Source organism: Podarcis filfolensis (assembly GCF_964270895.1).
Source record: "Podarcis filfolensis genome assembly, chromosome: 14".
Classification (NCBI taxonomy): domain Eukaryota; kingdom Metazoa; phylum Chordata; class Lepidosauria; order Squamata; family Lacertidae; genus Podarcis; species Podarcis filfolensis.
In genome coordinates this window covers 648,361-676,304 of record NC_139616.1, presented here as the reverse complement: position 1 = coordinate 676,304, position 27,944 = coordinate 648,361, and the positions used below count along the sequence as shown (strand labels likewise).

General features: G+C 47.3%; 1 protein-coding gene across 4 annotated transcripts; it reads right to left on the bottom strand.

Annotated features, from left to right (window-relative positions):
* Positions 1-74: 74 nt before the first annotated feature.
* Positions 75-27,627, bottom strand: ACSBG1 (acyl-CoA synthetase bubblegum family member 1). 4 transcript variants are annotated; one of them, XM_083586555.1, is made up of 14 exons: positions 27,392-27,627; positions 25,582-25,643; positions 21,889-22,106; positions 21,260-21,348; positions 19,609-19,729; positions 14,119-14,199; positions 12,032-12,181; positions 9,896-10,072; positions 9,078-9,259; positions 7,095-7,325; positions 6,028-6,245; positions 4,313-4,452; positions 1,917-2,163; positions 75-1,645 (listed from the first exon to the last, which is right to left on the bottom strand). In XM_083586555.1, the coding sequence occupies exons 1-14, from the start codon at positions 27,412-27,414 to the stop codon at positions 1,569-1,571; spliced, it is 2,016 nt and encodes a 671-aa protein (XP_083442681.1). In that variant the 5' UTR covers positions 27,415-27,627; the 3' UTR covers positions 75-1,568. The 4 variants fall into 4 exon arrangements, with proteins under 4 accessions (XP_083442681.1, XP_083442680.1, XP_083442682.1 ...); XM_083586554.1 differs by having other exon boundaries at positions 25,582-25,664; positions 27,392-27,613; XM_083586556.1 differs by lacking the exon at positions 21,889-22,106 and having other exon boundaries at positions 25,582-25,664; positions 27,392-27,613.
* Between the last annotated feature and the right edge of the window lie 317 nt (positions 27,628-27,944).

The following is a 27,944-nucleotide window of genomic DNA, read 5'->3' as shown; positions in this document are numbered from 1 at the left end:
CCATTGATTTAACTCATAGTTACATCTTGTGCCAATGCCTGTTTTTCATTTGTTGCAAAACTTGAATTCTGTAGTCTGATCTATATAATTTTATTTTAATTTGTTATTCAGATGACAAAAATACAACCTGCACCCATTCAATGAAAGCAGTCCTGTGGCATTTAGTACAAATTAGTATGTTTAACTTCATTTGCTAGGAAACATAACTTTAAAAAATATGGTTATGTTTTCAACAGAAATAGTGTTTGAATCTGAATTGTTTCCAGAAGCTATAAATAAAGATGGAAAAATTTAGCTTAGTTCACATTTTAATGTGACCAGACCAAATTAGCGTGTCCCAAAACAATGCAGGAAACAAAAATGCAGCTAACTTTCGAAATTATACTACTCTGAATTTTGCAGTGCAGTTCTCCAACCAAAGGTATATATATACCTTATAGGAAAGTGTACATAAAACTACATATATTGGTCAAAATTAATGTCAAAATGTATTATACTTAGGAAAACTGCATACAAAATATGTATATTAGGAGAATCCTACTCACTGATTGTGACAGTAAAGAATCAAAATTGTAGGGTTGGAAGGGAAGCCGAGGACTGTCTAGTCCAACCCCATACAATGCAGGAATCTAAACTAAAGCATCCCTGACAGATGGCCATCCAACCTCTGCTTGAAAACCTCCAAGGAAGGAGAGGCCACCACCTCCCAAGGGAGTCTGTTCCACTGTCAGCTCTCATCAGAAAGTTCTTCCTGATGTTCAGTCAGAATCTCCTTTTTTGTAACTTGAAGCCACTGGTTTGGGTTCTACCCTCTGGAGCATGAATAAACAAGCTTGTTCCATCTTCCATGTGACAGCCCTTGAGATATTTTTAAATGGCTATCCTTTCTTCTCTTTGTCTCCTCTTTTCCAAGATAAACATACCCAGCTCCCTCAACCGTTCCTCCTAAGGCTTGGTTTCCAGACCCTTGATCATCTTGGTTGCCCTCCTCTGCACATGTTCCAGCTTGTCAGTATTCTTAAATTGTGGTGCCCAGAATTGGACACAGTATTCCAGGTGTGGTCTGACCAAGGCAGAATAGAGATTTGTGTATTTGGAGAAATGCACACTAAAATGAATGCTTTCTTTAAAGAAACAAACTGATGTTGAAAAGTTGCAAATCCTATTTAAGATTGGACTGAAAATGAGAAATCACAACCGGCAGATTGGTCCATCCCTATCAATAACTGAATGAAAATCTATATTCACTGGAATGAATATTGGATTGATCGGCTGGCCATCTGTCATGGATGCTTTAGTTGAGATTGCTGCATTGCAGGGGGCTCAACTAGACGACCCTCTGGACCCCTTCCAACATTGATTCTGGGGTGCGTGCTTCTCTCTGGCTTCTGTAGCCTAATTAGCATTTAGAAGTGGAACCCAAAACGTGCTCTTGTTAGTATCTGGTGCTCCTCTTCAAAATGGTGGTGGTCTTCAAACACCTTCCTTGGAAAGATGGTCTTACATATTCTACAGAATGTGCGTTTCTGTTCTATTGGAGCTTGAAGAGCAATACTGGACGGCTGACTTTATTTTTTGTAAAAGGAATCAATTTCATCTTTGTACTTCTCAACAACAGTTTGCCGCTTTAATTTCATGGTTGGACCTAAAATGGAAATGAATTGATATTAGCAGTTTGTCATGAGGAAAGTGTGTGTGGAAAAGGTGGATTCTAATCCAGAGGCTTAATGATCCCAGCTGAAGAACTGCCTATGACGGATGGAATACACCAGAGATCCTGCAGTTCTACTTTACTGGATACGTTTACCAAAGTCAAACCCCAAATTTAGCAGTCTTACTATCCCTCCAAAGAGATATATCTGGAATTTTTAATATAACTGAATTCCAGATTGTAACCCAGCCCTTGGAAAACTTACCAAATTCCCCACCGGAAATGGAAAAATCCTTTTGTAGAACTGCCCACTTCTGAATGCGCTGAACATTGGCCGCTGCCCGTCCGTTGACTCTGTCTATGCCATCTTGGATGGCCCGATAAACAGCCGGATCTCTTGTCCGCACAACCTCAGACACTTGAGTGGCTTTGCTGCCAACTTTCTGACAAAACTCCCTGGCTTCTTGGGTCAGGCTGTCCATAGGCTCAGAAGTCTCAGGATCCACTGCACACTGGAAATGGGGAAGGAGAGTGTGGTGAAATAAACAGCTTTTTATTATTTGTTAAATTTATATACTACCCTTCATCTGAAGATCACAGGGTGGTTTACAGCATAAAGTGTTCACACAGGTACTTATGTGGCAGTGATCCTGGTGTGGAAAGGGGACCTGCTAGTACCAAGGAAGCTACCCAGCCTGAACTTCCCTACTGCCGGATCTGGCCAAAGCTCCATCTAGTCCAGAGGGAGGAACCTTTTCCAGCCAGGCCACATGCCCTTTCGGGCAGCCTTTGCAGGGGAGAGGACACCTGCCAGTGGCAAAAAGGGAGCAGAGCAGCAAATGTGGATTTGTTTCATTTTTGCTACACACAGAGAGTCTTACATCCAGACAAGCCAGAGGATTTGCATTCAAGGAGACATTTCAGTCAGGCCAAAATACTGGGGGGGGGGGGGGAGCAGAGTCACTGAGAGTTGTGGCTTGGGAAGAGCTGAAGGTTCAATAGTGGAGTCAGGGGGGCACCTCTGTCTTGAGGCTTCTCATCTCAGACCCAGAGCTTCCAGGTCCTGGGACAGTATTGGATTCTCTCTTTGTTGGATGAGTCAAGTTCTGCTAACAGGAGAAAGGTAGAGAAGCGTCTCTCTGTCCCATTTTCTTTTCCACACTATGCAGTCATCCACAGTATTTAAAATGCAACAATATAAAAGCAGCAAGTAAATGTAAAAGAGAACTAAAAACTGCAGCAAGCCCCAGAAAGCATCTTGGAATTTAAAGGAATAAAAGCACATGCTTAAAAAAAATGCAGAAACAGAATTTTCAAAGCACCACAATGAGAGTTAAAAATTTAGAGAACAGAAAGTTCTGGAAAAGATGATACTGCATGTACCAGCTGAACCATTTTGGGGACGGCATTTCATAGACCAGGGAGAGCTACACCCTGCCACCACTGATATTAGGCAGTCCTGGCTGAGAGGCTGATGGGAGCTGGAATCTGACAACACTGGGACGGCATCTGGCCAGAGACGTAGGAAGGTCAGGTGGTAACCAGTGCGGAAAATTTCTTGTCACCCCCCCACATTGAATTTTTTTTTAAAAATTGCCTGCAAAAATGGTTTTATGTTATTTCATATTTTCTTATTCTGGGCCTCTAATAACAAGTAGACGACTGTGGACAGATATTTAAATCTACAGGGTGGATTGTGTTTAGGCTTGTGTTATTTTATTTATATTTATTGTTTATTTATTTAATAAAATTTATTTTAAAAAACCTGCAAAGTGGTTTACCAAAACAAAAAACACCACAGCAGTAAAATCAAGAAAAATTAACAATCCTACTTTAGAACATACAAAAGCTAAAATATAAAGATTAAAATTACTTCTACTTCCTAAGCATCTAGGTATGCTTGCCTAAAGAAGAATGCTTTTAGCAGGTGCCCGAAAAGAGTCTAGCAAAGGCACGTGCTTTGTTGCAGTAGGTGGGGAGTTCCAAAGTGCAGGTGCTGTCACAGTAAACAATGCAGTACAGATATTATGTGGAACCTGTAGTAGTGCTTGAAACTACTGAAGGGGAGGTTTTATTTATTGTGATTTCACCATGCTCTATCATCTGAAAAGGAAAACATTGATTTAAAAAACAGGACTGCACAGCAGCAATCTAGTCGCATCCTGATCAGTGGGACTTATTCCTGAGCTGACGGTGCGTAAGATGGGCTGCAATCCTATGCACCCCTTGCATCCAACTTGTACCTAAAACTCTGCACAAGCCTGCACCAGAGAATTGTAGAGTTGGAAGGGACCCCGAGGGTCATCTAGCCAAACCCCTGGGGATCTCAACTAGACCATGCCTGACCGATGGCCACCCATCTTCTGTTTTTCCCCTCAGCCATTTTCCAAAAAAAAGTTTTTAATGAACCGCCCTAGTAGGGCAGTAATTGTTCCTTGATAATTTGTCACCCCCCTCCATGATGGCACCCAGGGCGCACCGCCCACCTTCCTACGCCCCTGCCTCTGGCCTCCCACCCTCCCTTCAGGAGACACCACTGCCATAAGCAGTTTTCAATGGAGAAGGTGTCCCCCTCCTGCTCAACACCAAGTGAGTGAGCCGCTGAATTCTATGCCTCATTTGTACATCTGCCAGAAATGTTTAACTGTGCTGGACCTGTACCTTTAAAGTCAATAACATGGACAAGAATTTCTTCTGATCTCCAATCAGCATGGCGTTGCTCACAAGAGGCAGCTCCCTCTTGACAGCATCTTCGAGGGGGACTGGAGGGATGTTTTCACCCCCAGCTGTAATCAGGATCTCTGAGAACAGGAAACACTGGTTTGCACTCAGAGAGAAACAGACAGACAGACAGACAAGGCATTCCTCATTGTGGAGTTTAGATCTCACTCTTTTACTTATGGATGGCTTAGCTTGCTTTCTGATGAGTCACACCAGAGGAGACATTAGGAAGCCCAAAGAAAGGACATGCATGTGCCTTCTTGGATGGGGGATAAATTTGCAAAATATACGCCCCGTCAGGCATCCTTCAAAATCCACACTTCTCCAGGTTTTGGAGGACAGTTCTTCAGTCAAGCAATGCATACAAAAAGTGTGCCAAAAATAGTTGCCTAGAATAGTGAAAATAGCAGGTTATACTGCCTTGTATTTGGGAAATTACTTTGCAAAAAATGTTTATAGTTGCCAAAATTGCATTTTTAAAAGGTGGATGTCAGGAGAAATTTGTCCTAGATACAACTGGATGTAGTTGGGGTTGCTGTTGCAAGGGGGGGCGAACTGTAACAGGTTGTATGTCTGGCAATTTAATTCTTTTTTAAAAAAGTAATTTTGAACAATCAATGTGTGACTGTGTAGAACTGAACTGAAGATTGGGAAGATGAGAAACTGAAATCGTTTTATTTGCCCACCTGTAGTGCTAGCCCAATTTTCCATGGAAGAAGAAAAAAGAAAGTGGGGAAAATGTAAAGCCCTTGCTATGGGACTATGGGGATGGTGGGGGAAGAGAGAGAATTTTGTTTCTGTCTGTAGTTTAATGAGAAACTACTTAATTCACACTTCAACATGTGAACTGAAACACAATTATCCTTTGAAATATAGAGGATTTTAAAAAAAAGCAAAGTGATGTGGAAATGTGAGAAGCCAAGTTTATGGTCAGAATAATGAGAAACCGAGAGAAACTGGACAAATTTGTCCATACCAGGATTGCATCCACTACACTGGTGTGCTGAGGGGGACTATGTGGCTTGGAGAACCAAAACTCAATGTACATTGGGAGCAGACAAACCCAGGTGTAAGGGCTTCCTGAGCTGACCTCACTCCCACAAGGACTGGAGGAGAAAACCTCCAGCAGAGAAAGATTTTCCCCATCACCTTTAAACTGGAAATGCCTGGTGTTGAACCCAGAAACTTCTATGTACAAAGCAGGTGTTCTCCCTCTGAAACACAGCTCTTTCTAAGGTGAGCAGCTGAGCCTCTGTGTCACCGTGTGGAAATGCTAGACTGAAGTGCCAGCTGCAAAACCACCAGAAGGGGGCAGGACAGGACAATTCACTGCAGATTTGGAATAGCAAAAGAGCAGGAGAGGAGATTGCCAGGGCCAGACCCAAAAATGGAGCCCCCTCCCCACCAAGGAAGAAGGGGTGAGGGAAGATCTACATCTCAGGCAGCCTGAGGTGGTTGCCTCCCCTTACCTCAGGGGTGGGCTGGCTCTGTAGATGCTAACAAGGGGAGAAGGCACAGGATGCTTGGTTGATGAGGGTCCCCCTAAAAACACACCAAGAAGGCGTGACCCTCTCCACTGAGCAACCCTGGTGCTAAACATGCTGGCCTGCTGAGAATGACTAGGTCCCAGGAAATGTTGCACAAGGGCATCTCACCTTTAATTCTTCCTGTGACGTAGAGGAACCCATCGCTGTCCATCTTCCCCAGATCTCCAGAATGCAGCCAGCCATCCTCATCAATCGCTTCCCTGGTCTTGTCCTCCATGTTCAAATAGCCCATGAAAACAGTTCGCCCCCAGAAGCAAATCTCCCCATTGCCATCGTCGTCCTTGTTCATTAACTTCACTTTGCAACCTGGGACAGCTTTGCCGCAGCTGCAAGGGAAAGAGAACATGAGGAGCAGCAGCGATAGCACCAACAGCCCAAAGAGCGGACAGTCGCATCATCGTGGTCCTCCCCCAGCAGGCCTGACCCCCCCAAGCCCTGCTTGGGCAGGTGACAGGGCCCAAACGTCCTCCAAAGTCCTGCCTGGGTCCCTTTTCTGAGCTCCCATGTGGAAAAATAAATAATTGTGTATGTTTGTTGGGGGAAAAACATGTGAGTGTTCTGACACACAGATGCTGTAAAACTCAGAGCCCCAGAACTGGAGTTATTCTGTAGTCTTGGAGGAGTTGGGGAAGATGGCTCCAGCTTAAAATAAAAATAAAAATAGATGGCGGGCATCTATTTTAATGCACAAGGCTTCGGAATTATTCAACTTCAATGGCACCGGGGGACAAAGGCAAGATGGCAGCTGGAAGCTTTAAAAACTTTTTTTTAAAAAAAGTTAAATGTGCAAACATCAGCAGTGGGAAGGAATACAGCTAACACCGTCTGGTTCCCCTAAGCCCTTCTTGTCCCAGAAGCAGCATTACTCAATACCAGCATTTCTGTACTTTATTTTCACTGATACATGGATTCAAATACATACTTTACCTCAATATATGTATTTTTGAACCACATTACTTGGGCTAGAGAACTGCATTGCAAAATTCAGAGAAATGCAAGTTTCAAAGATGACTGTATTGTGGTTTGTGAACAGTTTCAGAAAGCACAAATTAGGTTGGTTCGCGTTTCAGTGTGAACGGAATCAAATTTCTTACCAATCCCTAACTGAGGGCCATTGTCCTGACTGCAAGATTGTTTCCGATCAGGTTGCAAGAACAAAGATGGCACAGCTTTACCTGTAACGCCGGTAAACATATGGGCTGGACATGCAGTGTGGGCCAGTGGTCTCGCTCATCCCGTAAGCTTCATACAAGGGGATGTTCAGGCCCAGGAAGAAGTGCAGCGCTTCTGTCGAGAGAGGAGCGGCTCCACAGAAGTGCTTCTCACACCGAGAAAAGCCCAGAGCCTGGCGGATTTTAGCAAGTACCAAAGAGTCTGCTAACCTCATTCGAAAGGGCTTTAAATCACTATGGAAAATAAAACAGGAGGGAGGGAGACCCCCCCCACAAGAGTAATGGCAATAGCTTTGAGATACAGAAAAAGAGGCCAAATGGAATTTTTTTCTAACTGACATCAAGAATGGAACAATATGCAAAGCAGCCACAGGGAAAAGGCTCCCCCCCCCAGGAAGCCGCCTAGAATAATATCTCTTCCAGTCTACTCTACTGTGCATCTGCATCAGCACAACCAGACACCTTCCTCTGCCCCAGCTTCAACCAAACCTGTCTCTCCTGCATTGGTCTCTGCAGCCACAGCAGGGGCTGCTACCTTCCAGCAGTTTGACTTCACTCCCCAAAACACACTCTTCCATTGTCTCCCGAGACAGAGGCCAAAAATGCTCTGCTCCAGGGATGGGCCACCTGTGGTTTTCCAGGTGTTGTTGGACTACACCAGGGGTGGGGAACCTCAAACTGGAGAGAGGAATGTGGCCCTCCAGTTTTCAGCTTCTGGCCCTCAGGGTTCTCCCTCCTGTAGGGTGTAATCCACTGGTGCAGTCAAATGCAACATTCCTTATTTCCCTAGAGTGGGCACAGGGAGGGGGACATCCAGTCAGGGTAACTTCCTGTTCCTCTGGTCTGGAGCATCCTCCACCTGCATGTGACCTGGGAGATGGGCATGGCTCTGGCTGACTCCACAGAAGAGCTGAGTCTTGCAGCAATTTTCTCAGTCTGGTTTTGTCTTTCTGTTGTCTTGCTTCTCTCTTTTGCTGTCATGCTGGTCTCCTGCAGCCGTTTTGTTCTCTTAATGTAATTTTGCTGTCTGCTGGCTCTCAGCCAGCAGCACATGAGTTCAGTCTACATATGAGATGAACTCACACTTTCTTTATGTAACTATTAAGAAAACTCTGCCTTTCAGGGATCAAATCGTGAACTGAAATGTGAGTAAACCTTTTGTTACTTTACTCAGAAAGACTCCTGTGTCTTTATTCTTTTAGGAGGGATTAAAGGGGACACCAGGAAATAATCTTAACTAAGAGATTCAAACGAATCTACAAACTAGCTTCCAGCTATATTGAGTGGAATCTGCTCTGCTACATCACTTACTAGCGTGAGTGAAGGAAGGGTAATACTTATTCAATATATTCTTTCCTACTATCTTTAACATTACCACACTTCCACCCCCTTCAAGGGCCTTGCCTCACATTCTCTTGGAGTGTCTTTTGCAAGGCTGGAATGAAGGGAGAGAAGAAGGCCTTTCCCCCCATTTCCACCTGGTATTTGTCTCATTCAGCACTATTTCTATTTCTAATAATAATTTGTTTTTCATACCCCACACATCTGACTGGGCTGTCACAGCCACATTGGACAGCGCCCAACAGAATATAACAGAGCACAACGATACTTCAAAAATTAAGAACTTCACGTTATAGGACTGCCTTCAGACGTCTATGGAAAATCAGATCTTTGTTTCCTTGACATCTAATGGGAGGGCGTTCCATGGAGAGGGCTACCACTACTGAGAAGGCACTCTGCCTGGTTCCATGCAACTTGTAAAGGGTCTCTTGAACTCTAACTTTGATGAACTTGGCTAGATTTTAGCTTGTTCTAAAATGACATGAAAGCTGAAAGTTTCAGCTGAGTCTTTTGTCACCTACAAAAACCACCTGACCTTTTTAACCTGGAAAAATGGAAGTCTACCCTGAGCTTGTTTTTAAGGACTAGGAGTCCCTGGTGCTAATCTCTGCTCAATCTCCTGCTGGCCAGATCTGTATGACATACCTATAAGAGGCACTCAGGTTTTGTTCCAAGCTGACCGACATGGCCCAAGAGAGGATTTTCTTCTTCACAAATCCAGATTGAGAAGAGGCATCTTTGATCTTTTCCATTATCTTCTCCCACACCCGGGGAACTCCCATATGTGAGGTGGGCAGTGCCTCTTTCAGGGTACCCACCAAGCCCCCCTAAAAAGACCAAGAATGGATGGCAAAATTGGAAAGCAGAGACCACAGACAACCAGAAATTGCATAGACAATATAGCCTGACACTAGCTAGCTACTCCTATTTGGCTACATATTGTTGATATTTCTGAGGTCAAACAAAGCCACTTGAGAGTGAAGGCAATCATTCCTAGACAGGAATTCCCCTCACTCGGAATGGGTGAAGCTTCATTTCAGAGAAGACCCCATTGTTGAAAAGAGGGGAAGGCTTTTTGTGGCTACCAAAGACATTCTCAAAAAGTGCTCCCTTTCGGCTCAGCCTGAGTTCTGTAGTTCTTTCAAAATCTACAGACTCTTTGTCCAGGAAGGGACAGTTAGAATAAAGACATATATCTGCAGTCAATGATACTTTAACCATCCTGATCACTAGTCTGACTTTACACTTAAAGGGTGTTGAAGGGTTTAATCACCCCCGAAGGCAGTAAATTAACTGTTTGTTCCCCATATAGTCTGCTTCTTATTGTTTCCCAGAGGGGTTTCCAAAGCTTTAAAGGGTCTTCTGCATCATCTCACTGAAAAACACCAAGTTCAACTTGACAGTTTTGAAGAGTGAAAAATAACTGGGGCATTTTTATTTTTTACATTTTTTTGTACAGAGACCTTTAAGGCATCCGGCTCTGCAAAGTAGACCTGTTCTCCCCACTTGATTCCAGTCCAGAGGTCATAAATCTGGGCTGCAATGTGGCTGAGAGGAAGGTAGCTGACGATGGTCTCCTGCTGGATTTCAGCCGGCTGCATGTCCCCTGCCCGGCTGGCATGGGCTGAAGTCCAGGTTATCTGTGCAGATAAATACAGAGGCGTTAGATAATGGAGCAGATGTCCTTTGACAACAAGGAGCCCTCCATCAGCAAAGACCAAGGTCACATTCACACCATGCATGGAAAACACTGAGTCCACTTGAAGCAGTTCACGGCTTGCCCCAAATAATTCTGGGAGTGGGAGTTGGTCCAGGGGGCTCAATCCCTTTCCCCAGAGAACTCTGGGAATTGTCGCTCCATGATCAGAGGGGACGGGAGGGGGGATTTTGGCCCACTTCAAATTTGTGTTCACCAAACACTTCTTGAAATGCTACGTGGTCCATTAGTCCATTTAGCCTAGTAATGTTGACTCTGAAGGGCAGCAGCTCTCCAAGGATTTGGGAGAATCCCAGGTTGGGATTCAAGGTGGCTTACAACATTTTAAAACATCATTATAAAATACAAAGTAAACCCTAGTTTAAAACAATGGTTAAAATACATAAAAGCACATTTAAAATCAGCATTAAAGTTCAGTTTGCAGTGGCAGCTGCCCAGTGCTCAGCATCATCTGCCTGAACAGGAAGCTCCTAACCTCCCAGCAGAAGTATAGACAGAGGGAGCCTGTCTGACCTCTCTTGGGAGGGAATTCCACAACCTGGGGGCCACCACAGAAAAGGCTTTCTCTTGTCTCACCACCAGCTGAGCTTCTGATGTTGTCAGGACCCAGAGAAGGTGCTCCCCGAGGAGCTTAGCACCCAGGCAGATGTGTATAGAGGGATGAAGAAGATTAGACAAATTCATGGAGGAAAGAGCTCTCGAAGTCCACAATCGGAGGCAGCAGGAGGGGAGGGGCTCTTGTGCTCCGGTGCTGCTTGCAGGCTGCCCTTGGGGGCATCTGGCTGGGGGACAAGAGGCTGGGCTAGATGGGCCGGATCCAGCAGCCAGCCTCTTCTTAGGTTCTTGGGCCCAAACTTCAGAAACAGGCTGGTAGCCAGTGAAGCTGTTTCAGTAGGAAAGAGCTTGCGTCCTGTGACCAGCGCCAGTCGGCACTCTGACCACAGCACTTTGACTAGGAACGGAGTAAGACTGGGAAGCTTTGTGGCATGTGAGAAGGGCAATGGGCAAAGGCTGAGATCAAGCAGGTGCAAGAGCTGGTGGCAGAGAAAGCTTTCTTCTGAGTCCAAGGCTTTGGTGTCTCCTGCGCATCTAAATATGCTTTTCTGCATCATCCTGTGATGCTGTGGCTCCGAATTTAATCACAGGCAGAGGGAAACATACTTTAATAAAGAGGGCATCAGCCCACACATGTGGGCAAGGGATTTTTCCAGGCTGAGGGTGACATTATAAATAACCTCTCTGCTGACAGCTGTCAGGAGCAGGTCGACCAGCCAGAATAGAAATCACGTAGGGAAACAGGAGTCACCAACTTTGCATCCACTGTCAGGGACACAGGAAGCAGCCTTTTGCAGAGGTAGCCTATTGTCTATCTAGCCCAGCACGGTAGACTCTGGCAGGCAGCAGCTCTCTAGGGCCTGGGGGAGTGAGTCTTCTCCATCACCTGCTGTCTGCTTATTATTCCAGCTGGAGGAGCCAGCAACTGAACCCTGGGAGGTTCAGTGTGCAAATCATGTGGAATATAGCCTTATGCAGACTCAGACCACTGGCTCTTCTGCACTGACTGGGAGCAGCTCTCCATGATTTCAAATGGGTTCATTCCCAGCCCTACCTGCAGCTGCCATGGCCTGAACCGTTCTGGTTTGGGTGAAATTTTTGACATTCCGGAGGCAGGCTTTTGAGAGATGTCCCAACAAACCCCATGGATTGTTCTGCTCTCTTGCTTAGAGTTTAAGAAACATTTTTTCCTGTCCTGTTGTGTTCTTAAGGCAAGTTACTTCCAAGCATTCCCACGGCCAGGTACTGCCTATTTGAAGCTGAAGACTAAACTGCACTTTCCTGCCATGGGCCAGCCCATGGAGAGGTGGGTGCCTGGAATACACACATTGTCATGGTTAAGCATCACCCCTTTGGGTTTCCCCGTCGTTCCGGATGTGTAGATCAGAACACAACATTGATTTGGCTTTTGGGACTCAATTAGAGCATCCAGCTCTCCATCCTGGACCTCATTGCCCAACTCCATAAATTCATCCATCTGCAATAGAACAGGAAGGAAAGACATTGCTTATTTAACATAATTTATATAAAGCATTTTTACCCTGCCCTTCAGCCACGTGACTTCTAGAACAGCTCATATAATAATAAAAGCAAGACAGTCCCTCCCTGCTGTCTTACAATCTATAAAAAAAAGCAAAACCAAACACGGCACAAAAGAAAAAGGGGAAGAGGAGGGAAGAGTAAAACAAGCAAATTAAATAGCTAATTTTTGGAGTTGTGTGGCAATCCTTATAAGCACCATCTGGAATTCAGGAGCAGATGTCAAAAGCAGGTGGGCTCTCATAAGCCTGAGGGTCGGGACTGTCGTGTTCTGCTTTGGGAGCCTTTTTGCAGGGCGCACGTGCGCTAAATAAATCAGTGAACATTGCTGAACTTCTGTTTCCTGATAGCCTGTTTACCAGAGAGAAATAAAAAACTCTGATCTTTGTTACTCTTACTAAATTCCCCCAACGTACAAGTACATGTGAATCAGCTAATACAGGGGTCAGCAAGGTGTATCTTGCCTGGGCCGGATCAGTCCCATGGAGATTTCTCTGTGGGTTGGATTGCACGCGCGCACCCACAATTTTTGGGCTCTGTGTCTGCGCAGATGCGATTTTTGGCATCGGCACGTACGCAGACACGATTCCCAGTGCCATGGAAGCGAGTCCCCGCGCCGTGCCAGTTTAGCGCAGTGTGAGCGGGCAGCTCAGTTTGGGAGCAGCTCATGGGCCGGTCAAATGACCTCCACAGGTCGCTTCTGGCCCATGGGCCTTAGGTTGGTGACCCCTGTACTAAAGACACTTGCTGCAAACATGCTCAAATGGTAATGGCAGCTTACCCCTCACAGAGCTACAGTTCCCAGCACTCTTAACAAACTACAGTTCCCGGGATTCTGGGGGTGAGGTGCTTTAAATGTATAATGTGTAAGCAGACGCTTACTGGAGAGTTAATCTAACTGAAGTCAGTGATAGGGCTGATCTGAAGCTGCCCTTATCTACACCAAATTGTTTCTCAAGTCTAAGGCATAACTACATGATGATAAAGAATGGATGTTTGAGCTAAAGATTCCTGAATCCACGTTCCTTGTTGTGGCGAGTCTCCGTGAGCCAACGTCCTTTTCTGCCCTCTGCGCTCGCTGGGCAGGTGCCATCCCTCTGGTTATGGGTCAAGGATTAGTTCTCCTTCCCTGGTGACGCTTCATAATGCCCTCATCCTGGCCAAGTGATCCCTGTCATCCCATGAAGCGCTAATCCTTCTGCTCCCAAGCCGCCTGGCTGCGGATTTCTTGGCAAGCTCCTGCATCAGGGTAAAGTTTCCGTTTCCACAGACATTTGATGCCGCCATTTGAAAAGGCTGGGCTGCATCTGAAGAGCAAAGGGGAAATGAGCCCCAGGGCTCTTCTGCAGAGGCTTCAGGGAATTCATGCAGAATGCTGGTATAGCCGGCATGGGAACCTGCAGCCCAGAGGCTGGATGCAGCCCTTTAGGCTGCTCCCTGGCTCTTGGGCTTCCCTCTTGCCTGCCTTCTTGGTGCCCTGGCCTCCCTGGAAAATGCCCTTGAACTGCAAATGTGTGTCAAGTTCATATGAGGCCCCTGCCGGGCTGCCCAGAAGAGAATGCGGCCCTTGGCTTGAGAGAGGTTCTCCCATCCTTGCACTAAAGGAAGAAAAAGACTCACTGAAAACAGTCCTTGGAATATTCTGCTTGCAGGATAACAAGCTCACCAACTATTTCATATGTAAGCTATATTCTGCATGCACAATGTATTCCAAAGAAATGCTGTTCTTTACTATTTTTAACAACTTGCACTCCTGGAGGCATTTTTCATTGTTTTTCAGGCATTCCAGCAACAAGGAAGAAGAGACAAAATGAATCAGATAAGCAGAAATAAGCAGAATTTCTTGTATGGTTTGTGGTTCCTTGCCCATCATACCGTGTACAAATTGGGATGCTTCTCAGCCAAGGGCCCCCTGTACATCACAATGGCCTTCAAGTGTGGTAAACAATTCTGGATCTGTGCAACATTTAAAGGGGGGGGGGAGATGAAACATATGTGAATTTATTGCATTTTAAATCCTTGTTCCAAAAAAAGCCTCATAGCTAGTGAACCCGGAAGAGCTGGGAAAAGACTCTCAGCCATGGGGAGAGATACCTGAGCTGCTAGTGACCAGGCTGACTCAGGAGCGCAGCCCTGGGGCTTCTCCAAACCCCCTCTTGTTCCACTGCTCCCCAGCTACCACCCATGGCCTCCCTCAGGGAAAACCACTCTTTGGCGCTCAGTCAGAGCAAACGGCAACTTCCCTGGATTGCCCTTTGTTCCAATCTGTCACTGAAGAGCAGGTTTTCCCTTGGAAAGGAGCAGGGCAAGGGAAAATCTGCTCGGCCGGTGCTTTCTAGGGATGACGCAAGCAGAAGGAGGGAAGAGACCCTGCTCCTTCCAAGCAGCCATGTACATAGGATTTCCTGGGCCAAGGACACAGTGGCGTAGCATGGGTTGTCAGCACCCGGGGCAAGGCAAGTAATTTGCGCCCCCTAACCTGTGGATTTTAGCACTCAAGTCTCTTCCACAGTGCGAGCGCGCGCCCCCCGATGTTGCGCCCGGTGCGGCCGGCCCCCCCTGCACCCCCCACACTACGCCACTGCAAGGACACTCTCTGCGGGTTGGGCCCCCTGCATTCCTCCTGTCCCCAGCAATCTATTGACAAGAGCCACTGCTTATGTACCCAACCCCCGCCCAGCAGGCTTGGCTTTTATCAGGGGTTCCCAAACTTTTAGGGGTCACCCCCGCCTTTGGTTCCATAACTCATCCCCAGTGTCCCTCCCCCTTACCCTATAATAAGCATTGTTCTGAATTCATGACCAGTCAGCAATTGCACATTTATTCAAAATCCATTTTAAAGTACAGGTGTCCCCCCCACCACTTATGTGGGGGTGCATTCTGGGCCCCCATGCACATAAAGTAAACCACATAAAGTGGGGAGCACCCTCTAAAAAGCCTCCAAACACCCATTTTAACCCTGCTCTCCAGCTCTCTCCCCTGCTCTCTCTCTCCACACAACTGGAGTTGAAGCTCTGGAGTCGGCTGGAGGATGCGCAGGAAAAGGGCCGCTGTGGCTGCTGCTGGGCTACCAGCACACCAGCTGTTAGGCGGGGAGGCTGAGCCATGTAAATTATTATTGGTTTCCCCAGCCACTCTGGGCGGCTTCCACAAAGACCAAAAATACACTAAGATGTAACACATTAAAAACTTCCCTGAATAGGGCTGCCTTAAGATGTGATCTGAATGTCAGGTAGTTGTTTATCTCTTTGACATCTGATGGGAGGGCGTTCCACAGGGCAGGTGCCACTACCAAGAAGGCCCTCTGCCTGGTTCCCTGTAGCTTTGCTTCTCGCAATGAGGGAACTGCCAGAAGGCCCTCGGCGCTGGACCTCAGCGTCCGGGCAGAACAATGGGGATGGACCGCTCCTTCAGGTATACTGGGCCGAGGCCATTTAGGGCTTTAAAGGTCAACACCAACACTTTGAATTGTGCTCAGAAACGTACTGGGAGCCAATGTAGGTCTTTCAAGACTGGTGTTATGTGGTCTCGGCGGCCGCCCCCAATCACCAGTCTAGCTGCCGCATTCTGCAATAGTTGTAGTTTCCGGGTCACCTTCAAAGGTAGCCCCACGTAGAGCGCATTGCAGTAGTCCAAGCAGGAGATAACTAGAGCATGCACCAGTCTGGCGAGGCAGTCCACGGGCAGGTAGGGTCTCAGCCTGCGTACCAGGTGGAGTTGGTAGACAGCTGCCCTGGATACAGAATTGACCTGTGCCTCCATGGACAGCTGTGAGTCCACAATGACTCCCAGGCTGCGCACCTGGTCCTTCAGGGGCACAGTTACCCCATTCAAGACCAGGGAGTCCTCCACACCCGCCCGCCCCCTGTCCCCCAAAAACAGTACTTCTGTTTTGTCAGGATTCAACCTCAATCCATTAGCCACCATCTATCCTCCAATCGCCTCCAGGCACTCACACAGGACCTTCACCGCCTTCACTGGTTCTGATTTGAAAGAGAGGTAGAGCTGGGTATCATCTGCATATTGATGGACACCCAGTCCAAACCCCCTGATGATCTCTCCCAGTGGCTTCATATAGATGTTAAAAAGCATGGGGGAGAGGACGGAACCCTGAGGCACCCCACAAGTGAGGGCCCAGGGGTCTGAACACTCACCCCCCCACCACTTTCTGAACATGGCCCAGGAGGAAAGAGCGGAACCACTGCATAACAGTGCCCCCAGCTCCTAGCCCCTCTAGACGGTCCAGAAGGATGTTATGGTTGATTGTATCAAAGGCCGTTGAGAGATCCAGCAGAACTAGGAAACAGCTCTCACGTTTGTCCCTAGCCCGCCGGAGATCATCAACCAGCATGACCAAGGCAGTTTCAGTCCCATGATGAGGCCTGAATCCCGATTGGAAGGGATCCAAATGGTCCGCATCCTCCAGGCGTGCCTGGAGTTGTTCAGCAACCACCCGCTCAATCAACTTGCCCAAGAATGGAAGATTTGAGACTGGGCGATAGTTAGCCATACTGGCCGGGTCTAAAGATGGTTTTTTAAGAAGCGGTTTAATAACCGCCTCTTTCAGCGGATCTGGAAATGTTCCCTCACAGAGGAAAGCATTCACCACCCCGCAGAGCCCATCGCCCAGCCCTTCCCGGCTTGCTTTTATTAGCCAGGATGGGCAAGGATCAAGGAGACAGGTGGTTGGTTTCACGCGTCCGAGCAGCCTGTCCACATCCTCGGGGTAACGGATTGAAATTGATTCCATACAACTTGACCAGACAGGGTTCTAGCACTCTCCTGCCCCAGCCCTGCTCCCACAGTGGTGTCTAGCTCCTTCTGAATATGAGTGACTTTATCTGCAAAAAACTTTGCAAAATCGTTGCAGGAGATCTTGGGGTCTTTACAAGGCCCCGGTGGTAAAGGTGGTTCCGTTAAATTGCGGACCACCTGAAAGAGTCTCCTGCTACTATCTTCTGCAGATGCAATAGAGGCGGTGAAGAAAGTCTTCTTCGCCGTTGCTATCGCCACTTGGTAGGCTCGACGTTGAGCTCTAACCTGTGTCCGGTCAGATTTGGAGTGAGTTTTCTGCCACCGACGCTCTAGCCGTCTCAGTGATTGTTTCATCGCCCTCAGCTCCGAAGAAAACCATGGGGCTGTCCGGGCTCCATGCAATTGGAGAGGGCGCTTCGGAGCCAGACAGTCAATAGCCCTGGTTAACTCCGCATTCCAGCGGGCCACCAGGGAACCAGCTGAAAGGCCATCAACATGGGATATAGCATCCCCTGCCACTCTCTGGAAACCATTTGGATCCATTAAGTGGCGGGGGCGGACCATCCGAATTGGTCCCACCTCCCTGCAGAGGGGAAGGGTCGCGGAGAAGTCCAGTTGCACCAGGAAGTGATCTGACCATGGCACTTCTTTTGTTTCACTTTTACTTAGTGTCAGATCACCCACTTCACTAGAGGTGAAGACCAGGTCTAAGGCATGTCCGTGGCTATGAGTTGGACCAAACTTATTCAGGGACAGCCCCATGGAGGCCATGCTTTCCACGAAGTCCCGAGCGGCCCCTTGTAAGATCGTGTCGGCATGGATGTTAAAACCCCCCAGGACAACCAAACTAGGTGTCTCCAGGAGAACATGGGCCACTACCTGAAGCAGTTCAGGCAGGGAATCCTTGGTGCAGTGGGGAGGTCGGTACACCAAAAGGAATCCTGTACTGCCCCTATTGCCCAACTTCCAGAACATGCACTCAGAGAACTGGGTCTTCCCAGTAGGATGCCTGATGCAAGCTAGTGACTTCCTAAAAATCACTGCAACCCCCCCCTCCCCACCCACATGACCTGGGTTGTTGTGCATAAGAGAAACCTGGTGGACAAGCAGAAGCTAAGACAGGCCCATCTGCTTCATCCAACCAAGTCTCTGTTACACATGCCAGGTCAAGTCCTCCATCCACGATCAAGTCATGGATGGCAGTGGTTTTATTCATCATTGACCTGGCACAGCATTGACACAGCAACACCTTCAGGTCATGTGGGTTTCCCTTGTTGATTCCAGTATCCATCCGGTCAAGACCAGACCCGGAGGCAGGGATAGTCTTCAAACGACTAAACCTGCCTCCTCGGTAATGACATGGTTTGGTCTTAGCGTAACTCCTCCTCCTGCCCATGATCACCGAGATCGGATGTCCCAGTGCTCCCCCCCCCCCCCCCGTGGAACTTGCCCCAGCCATTGTGTTGGCTGGGGCCCCACTCCCAGGCAGCCCTGATCCCGCCCCTTAAAAACAAAACGCAAACTATACAACAACCAATAAAACAACAAAAAACAAAAACAGAACAATTATACTAAAATTAACCCCCAACCAGATATCCATCCCACCCACCCACCCCCAACAAAGCAAAAAAGGAGAAAAAGAAAGAAAAATTTAAAATGCCACCGACTGCTTAAGGACATTTTAAAACACATTAACCACTTGGAACAGGGAAGCAATAGCAGAACAACTTCCCGCACTTCCCCAAAAGTTTGTTCCAAATGAGGGCCTGGGCCAGCTGGAAAAGGCCCTGGAAGGGCGCAGGCCCTGCAGTCCTCCCCACAGCCGATGGTCCCCGCTGCGCCACTGGTCTCTCTGGGGCATCCTTTGCCCTCACTGCTGTCCCCTTCAGGCTCCAGGGAGGGTCTCCTTGGGAGTCATGAGGACTCTCCAGCTCTCTCCCACCATTACCTGGCTGGACTCTATTTATTTACCGGTATTTCCTGGTGCTGTGCGTATACACAGTTGCATGCAAATAAAATGTGAGTAAGTAGGGGGTGCTTGTATTTGGTTTAATTAATTCAACAAAATGGATGAACTTGATCCAGTGAGCCCAGCTTTTCAATGCCGCCCCTTGCCTCCCAGCACCCTGCCAAGTGATCCCACCCCAGGGGGCACTACCACCCACACAGCCTCCCCTTCGCCAGCACCAGTGCAAGGTCTGCTGATCTGGGGAGTTTCCTCCTCATCTGCAGCTGCTCAGGCTGATGGAATACAACCCAACTCAGTGAGGCCTGACTCTGCTCTTCAGGCCTTCCCAGAAAACAAGGCAGACAGATCAGAGCGCTGCTCCACCTGGCCCAGTATTGTCTTCCCTGGCTGGCAGCAGCTCTTTGGCAGAAGGTTATTTCTTAGCACCTGCTATCTAATCCTGTTAACTGGGGGTGGCAGGGATTGAACCTGAGACCTTCTGCATGCAGAGCAGGTGCTTCACCCCAGAGCAAGGTCCTTCTCCAGCTGCAACCAGCCTTGCCTCTCAGCCCCCAGTCGATTCCTCTGGGAATGGGTTAGCTTTCTAGCACAAACTTTCTTGTGCAGGTCAGTAAAAAGAAGAAGAAGCTGGAGTCTCTTACTTGCGTGATTTTGTCCAGTTGTTTCTGGTTTTCAACCACAATGATATTAGCTCGGCAGTCCTGAGCAATGTAGTGGCAGACCTCAGGAGAACTGGTTGTGTAGATCCCTGTCACAATGCCGCTGGAAGGGGAGGGAAAGACACTTTTAAAAAATGAAAGCTTTGCTTCCTGGCAATGTTGTGTGCACCTCAATCTCCGAGAGAGGCTCTAGGGGTTCCTGCACTTTCCTTGCAACAAAGGTCAGCAGAGACGGTGGTGTCTTTAGGACCTATGGTTTTATTTACACCCATACACAAACTGAGCATGGGATGGAGGCAGTCACAGCATTAACCCTCCAGCAGATGTCACTTCCCCATTAGGTTGCCAGGGAAGTGCCCCCCCCCCAGCCGGGGGTCCAGTGCTGAGCAGAGATGCCTCTGTCTCTCTAGCTTCCAGCATCAGCTTCTAGCCACACTGGTAATCTGGCTGGTTATTCCAAGTCCAGATAGGAAATTTGACCATCCTTGCAAGGGCTTAGGTCACACCATGGTACTCCAAGGCTCCTTCCTCACCCTGCCAGAATTACTCATAAGGCTGGGGAATCTGTGGCTCAGGAGGTCAGAGGATGCCGACGGAAACTGGTGTGGAAATTGACAATGTTTACTCATTCATCCTGTGTCCAGAATGGAAATCAGTCTGATGCATATGGACTGTATTTACTGTTATTGTTGCTTTCAGTCCACAAATCAACACATAATGGATGATATACACCCATTGTCATTGTGTTTCTTTCACACTGAAACTAACGGTATGGAATATCACATAATAATAACAATGCAGCTAATTGCACAAAATTCCACCACAGTGGACAGCAAGCCCAATGATGTAATTTTTGTTGGAAACTAAACAGCAGTGTAATGGAAACAGTGCAAGTAACACTGGAAATTGGAGTCTTCTACCCTGACCTCTTGGGATGCGGGTGGCACTGTGGGTTAAACCACAGAGCCTAGGGCTTGCCGATCGGAAGGTTGGCGGTTCGCATCCCCGCAACGGGGTGAGCTCCCGTTGCTCAGTCCCTGCTCCTGGCAACCTAGCAGTTCGAAAGCACCTCAAAGTGCAAGTAGATAAATAGGTACCACTCTGGCGGGAAGGTAAACGGCATTTCCGTGTGCTGCTCTGGTTCGCCAGAAGTGGCTTAGTCATGCTGGCCACATGACCCAGAAGCTGTACGCCGGCTCCCTCGGCCAATAAAATGAGATGAGCGCCGCAACCCCAGAGTCGGCCATGACTGGACCTAATGGTCAGGGGTCCCTTACCCTGACCTCTGGACCACCCAGGTGTTGCCGGACTCTGACCCCTGCCATTGGCTAGGCTGATGAGTGTTGGGTCCAACAACATCTGGAAGGCCACAGGCTCCACATCGCTGGCTTTACAGTATAGAATGTGTTCCCCAGGATATAGTCTTGCAAAAGCTAAGCACATGTGCTCAGGGTTCCAAGCTGGAAGAAAGGTGAGCTATCAACATAAGAAAAGAGTAAAAAAAAAAAATGAAATACTGGTGAGGTGGTGACATAATGGAATAAATGGTGGTTCCTTTTGTTTCTGATCTTGCAAAGCAAGGTTGGCTGAACAGTGCCTGAAATAAGTCCTGTATGCCTCCTCCAAAGCTTACCCAGCAAAAACAGCTCCCACGGCTGAAATGAACCATTCTGTGGAATTGAATCCAAGTATCGCTACACTGTGGAATCGCTCAAGGCCAAGCTGGAGAGAGAAAGAAAGAAGATAAAGCACAATTTTTTTGCAAAAGAAATAGGAGTCTGAATGCTGCCTGAGGTCAATAGGTGGGAAGTTCCAGCGTGCAGGTGCTGCTGCACTAAAAGATCAGTTTCCAGCACATGTGGAACTGGGATTATGTGGCACCTACAATAGTGCCAGTTCTGCAGATTGAAGCAGTCTTGTAAGGCCATCTTGTAGGTCAGCTGGTCCCAAGTTGCTAGGGCTTGAAACACTAATAGAAACACTATGAGCTTGGCCCACTGGCACATCAGTAACACCCCCCCACCGAGACACAGACAGCTTCTGGACCAGACATCTCTCAGGCTTGCTCTCGACGTTGGGGCTGTTGGTCCTCCTGCCAGGGACCTGCCCACCCTCCTAGGATGCTCGTCTGTTCTTATTGGGTGGCCTTATTGTTCACACCTCTCCTTAAGCTTTAAAAATTACTCTGAAAAGCAACCACACAAGAGCCACACCCCAAAGGACAGCATTTTGGATCTCCCACTTCAGGCCCCCCAAGTTTACCTTCAGGAAGCTTTTAGCTGCTTTGCGAGAATAGTTGTAATACTCAGCAAAGGTGATCTTTTCCCATTCCCCATCCTTCTTGCTGACCATTGCATTGAGAGACCCATATTTCTCTAAGGATTCTTGAAACATCTGATGAACAGTTATGGGAGCTTGCAGACATGTGGGGTCTATCCTCAGCTTAACCAGCCCATCAGCAGACGTGGTCCAGAGAGGCACTGGGGAACAGGCAGAGAAATAGAAGACTGCTGCAGCACCCATGCATCTCCATGTAGACAATGAAATATTCTCTTGTGTTTTGCAGGAGCGGGGCCAGTCTGTATGATGCCCTGGGTCCCATCCAGATCTTGGGCTCTTGGGCCCAGGGAGGACTGGAATCTCATGGAGGAGGTTGCTGGACTGGTCAGACAGGTTTCTTTGTAAGGCTAAGTGACCTTAGGGGGCCACCTAAGGGTCTTCATCAGCATATTGAAAAACCCGAGCTCAGTTGTAAGAGCTAACTGCCCTCCAGGCTATTGGGTGGCCTTTACTCCCACCCCCACTAGCTGCTTGGGAGGAGAACTGTGGGTAGAGTGGGGGGAGAGAGCTGAGCTGGAAGCAGGCAGAAGCAGATCTAGGCCAGTTCAGTTGCACAGGGCAGGGAGCCTTGCAGGCACTGCAGCAGGTGCCACAACTATGGTGTCCAATGGAAGGCAAGAGGTGGGGGGCACCAGAGGTTGGCATCGCACAGGGGGCCACTGAAATCTGAGTTGCCAAGGTCTGCCACTGAATCCGGAGACCTAGAACCCTGCTTGTTCTGTGCTACTTCTCAAGCTGAGACTAATGGAGAAGCAACATCTGTTGGGGCGTTAATGCTGTGAGCCCCTCCATCTTAGGCTCAGGTTCTATATGTGTGCAACTAAAACCACACATCCTCAAGACACCACCGTCTCCAAGGAAACGGAGCCCTGGAATCCCTGAAGTTTCTCCATGCTTAGCGATTGAGGCGGCACATAACAATTTTCTCATTAATGATGTCTCAGTGCTTGCCACCCATTCTACAGGCAGCTTATTCTGCTATAGAGAAGGTGGGATTTGGCATTTAGATGCAATTCCTCACTGTCAAGATTTTTAAAGGAATAAAAACTACAAAAGCTTGGAGCGCTAAGAAGGTAAGAGCTCTGCTGAGTAAGTCTAAATATCCATTAGGGTCCAATGTCCTGCTCCCCCCCCCCCAGTAGCCAACCAGTTGCCAGCAGGAAGTCCAGGCTTGAAGGCAATAGTCCTCACTTCTTGTTAATGTTTACCCCTGCTGCCTGATATTCAGAGGTATACTGTATTTGTACATGGAGGTTCCATTCTTATCATAGCTAATAAGAGCCCAAGATTCAGACCAAAGGTCCATCTAGTTCAGGGCCCTGTTTCACACAGAGGCCAACCCAACACCAGGAGTGAGGTAGCAAATTCAGAAGTGTGGGGTCCTTCACAATAGTCACAGCCATGACCCTTCTAAGATTGTGCAACCTTCTAAGATGATACAATAATCTTATAACATAATAATAATAATAATAATAATAATAATAATAATAATAATAATGAATTCATTAGAATGATCCTTGCTACATGTTGCCTTTCACCAAGATCTGCTATTTGCTGTGCACATACTGGGCAAAGGACGCAGGCTGCTCCAACATCACTTTCAGAGTGACCTAAGTCGTATTTTCCTGGAAGTTCCACTGCATGTCACAGAACTCGCTGCATCCCATTGTCTGGAAATGGAGGCACTGAATGTTTTCGGAGTTCCTGAATGCTCAACTTTGGAGCATGCAGTGGCTAAACAGCTCCCCTCCTATGTTGGTGGGGTGACTCCAGGGCCCTGGAGACTGGGATATTGCAGAGACCCCACTGCAGAACGAGCAAAAGGTCTTCAGCCCCCACCCCCAACCCAGGACCAAGGCCCGATGCCCAAAAGTGCAACGCATAAGAAGGAGCCTCTCTCCTGCAGCTGCAACTCAGATGCATCACTGCCTCCAAACGAGGAGGTGCTACAGAGCCATGTGTTTTATTTCATGGCTGTGCTAGAGTGCGACAAAGTGAAGGGATCCAGAAAGTGGCAGGGAGGGAGGACTTGGATCCATGGAAGGGAGACAGACATTTGGTAAGCATGGAGGTAGAGGGTTTGGCAGTCAGAATAGGACAAGGCTTAGCCCAACAACAACACACTTAGTTCTCAAGTAGCCCCCAGAGCAGCACTTGTTTCTAACCCATGGAGGGGTGGGGGAAGTGCTACTCGACTCTTACTTCAGCCAGGAGGCGGGAAGGAAAGAAAGTTTGAGAGTCCCTTTTGGAATGTGCTGCATCCTCAGCTGAGAGAAAAACTAAGGCGAAGATCATTTTGCCACCAAGGGATGGAAAGGGAGAACAAATCCCCCAAAGAAAGGCAGAGGGAAAGTTTGCATTTTTCCAGGGAAGGAAAGTCAGGGAGGAAGGCAGCAGAGGATTTGAAAGGGATTGGAAACTCTTTGGTGGAGCTACTCTGGATTGCCACCGCCACACAACGAGGCTCATTCAAAACGGGGCCTCTGTATCCCTGAGCTAGACATTCCTGAGGGTCCCTCTTGTTTGGAATTGTTGAAGGTGCAAAACCCATTTGTTTGTTTTCCCACCAAGTGGGAGATACAATATTTGAATGCTCTTCCATATAAGAACTTCCTGAAGCCAGGACAAAGGATCTGGCCTTGTCCTCTCATTGCTGTGCCACGTTTCTACGTGCACAAAGTCATTCATGTGGGACAGCGGTGAGGAACATGCAGCCCAGTGGCACACTTTATCCTCAGTATATACCTTTTTGTGTGCATTATTTGGTGGGGAAACTGCATTGCAAAATTAAACAAAGTGCAAATTTCAAAGGATGGCTGGGTTTCTGTGAGAATACTGTTTGGGGAAGTAGAAATAGTTTTGCCTTTCAATGCAACTGATTCAAACTGCCCCCTCCCCCTTAGGGATCCCAATGCTGGATCAGACAGGATTTTGGTCTGATCCAAGAGGGCTCTTCTCACCACTGAGGAAGTTGCCGCACACAAAGGAGGAACAGACACAATGGGGAAGCCCTTCTGAGTCCCAGAAGCAAGGAAGCCCCTTTTTAAAGCTGGCTCTGTTCAACAATGGCAAAATGCTCCCATAACAAGAAATGGCAGAGTGCCATCGAAACCCTGCACAAAGTTGTTGAGGAACAGAAAAGCCATTCTAGGTCCCCACAAAAGCTCCTTTATTCTGCAGACACCGACAACTAGTTCATTTTTGGCTTTGTCCTGATTATGCTTTGAGCAAGAGAGGTCGCAGACCACAAGAGGGGAAAGGAGCCGCATTTGAAACTCTGTGCGCACAGCAGGGAGAGGTATGAAACTCAGGTTAACAGTATAAAAAGTTACCACAGACAAATCCAGAAGGCTCCCATCCAACTTATGTGGGAGAAAGTGCCGGTGCACTCAGGAGGCGGTTTGGGTTGCGCTGAAGGCACAGGAATAGGTTGCGTTTGCTGCACTTTAGCAGTTGCTCTCCCCCCACGCTTACCTGCAGCAAAGATGGGTGCTACACCTGGAGCAGGTTAATTGGCCTCTTGTGCGTCCTCCTCCACTCCCCCCTTTCACAGAAGGCCCAATTAGGCAATTATGGACTACATTGTGGGTATCCCCTTTCCTGACATATGCTTACCTGAGGAATCTTCTTGCCCTGTTCCAGAATTTTTCCAGTTGTTCTGTGCTTCTGACAAATTCCTGAAGAAGGGGGAAGAAAGTCTGTAGGCAGAGTTTTGCATGGACTCAGAAGAAGCACATCACCAAAAGAAAAAAGGAGATAGATTTGCATAAAATGTAGTTAAAAAGGAATGTTTTCACCTGGTGACTAAGAACATGTAGTGAAGGCGCCAGGTGAGCCTCCCTGGGGAGAGCATTCCACAACTGAGGAGACACCACAAAAAAGGCCCTTTCTCATGTTGCCACCCTCCAGATTTCTCAAGGAGGCAGCACACAAAGAAGGGCCTCAGAGGTTCATAGGGAGAGAGGCAGTCCTTGAGGTATGGTGGTCCTGAGCTGCATAATAATTTCAGTCTTATTCATTGTTCAGGTAAGCCCAGGGTGGCTGGCCCTGCTCATTAACCCCCACCCCCTGAGCCAACTTTGAGAGGTGGGCAGGACAATTTATCTGACAGTGACCTGGTTTGGGAGAAGTTGGGAACCACAAGGGGTGTTGCAAGCTCTATGCCCAGCAAAGCACCCTGCATTTGGTTGGCAGAGCTGCTTTCTGAGTGGGGATTAGCTGCATGATTGAGTTCCCCATGGGGAACTGGGCCCCACAGTCAACCCCACAGCCAATCCAGCTGTGCCTTGCCTTGCCGCACTCCCAATTTCACACATCAGACACCATTATTTTTCTCCAGGTCTTTGGCTCTTAATTATCCTTGAGTGAGTGGGATGTTCTAATCCTGCCTTTTAAAAACAGAACTGTCTTTTAGATTTCTTCCTTTTATGACAGTTTCAACATATGTGTTTGTTTATATGTTGTAAGTTGCTTTGAATTACCTTGGTTAAAAAAAACCAAACAACAAATAAATAATAATAGTAACAACAACATCATCATAATGGTGTCTAGTATAGAAAATCAGTGCAAATTATGTTGTTGTTGTTGTTGTTGTTGTTGTTGTTGTTGTTGTTGTTACTATTATTATTTATTTGTTGTTTGGTTTTTTACTCCCATAACAGCAATTTTTGCTGCTTTGTGTACATGTATGTGGTTTGCAGAATACCTTGCGATTTTACAGAACTTTTCCCGTTCCCTGCCTGCCCCTTTCTGCATGCATTCTTATGACTTGGCTTCACTCCCAACTGAGCAGCACTTGTTTCCATGTCGGAATGCAAATTGCTACTTTCCCCACTTCATTCTCTCCTGTTCTATTTTCTCCATTTACTGGTTTCAGGTGTGGGGTTTTTTTTTTAGGGGGGGGGATAGTATCACATCTATGTACTAACATACATAGTATGCTAATATTAGAAGGTTCAGCAACTTAAAATTATTGCTTGCTTGTTGTTGTTGTTAAAAAACAACAACAAGGTGCAAAGTAGCTATTTTTTGAAGGGCAAAAGTTCTCTTTCCCAAGTCAATGTCAGCAAATGAGAAACGGTGCACAAACTTCCATGTCCTTCCATTGACAAAGAATTCCTTGTTTGGTTATCCTTGTTACCAGTTTTAAATTAGCAACCCATGCCTGCTGATTTACAGGGAGCGTTCGCTGAAATCTACAACATTTACTACTTGTTGTCATGGAATGAGAGAGAACACTCATTTAATTTCTTACAAGAGCAGAATCAGGTCCATGCTCTCAGAATGCACAGAAAATCAACCTTCCTCATGTTCACTCAAATGCAAGCCCCACTGTGTTCAGTAGGACTCTAGCTGGTAAGTTTGCATTGGACTGCAGCCACCATTTCTTAGGAAAGAAATATCGAATTTACAAAAATTACTTTACCTGATTTCATTGCTTTCGGTCATTCTCTCTCCGCTTATTGTTTTATCCTTGATGGGAGTTGGGGGAGAGGTGCCACTTCTTTGGCAGACGAATGCTGGCTTCAAATATGCTAAGAGTTTTGTATGGCCAGGCAGAAATAAGCTGATACGACTTAGGAAACCAAGAGCAAATGGTCACTTTCTTAGTCAAAGACGTAATGCAATAGGAGGAGACTCAGAGTTCCTAGGAGCCATTTCTCACTGACCATGCTAAAAAATGTATCAATGCTTGGATGGTGTTCAACAGTTACAACTTTCCTTTGCCTTTCTTTAATATCCATGAGAAGAATGTCAATGAGACTGCTGCTTTTTAAGATGCAAATTCTCTCTCTCTCTCTCGCTCCCCCCTTCTAATCTTTAGTTCAAATTATTCCAGTTCTCTTATTTGAATATTATATTTTGTAGGATAGTGGTTCTCTTTCTATAGGACAGAACTGGAACTCAGTCACTGACTTGGGGGAAAGGGTGTTGAAATTTTAAGGCATTTCTGCAACAGACCAACAGAAAGATGGAAT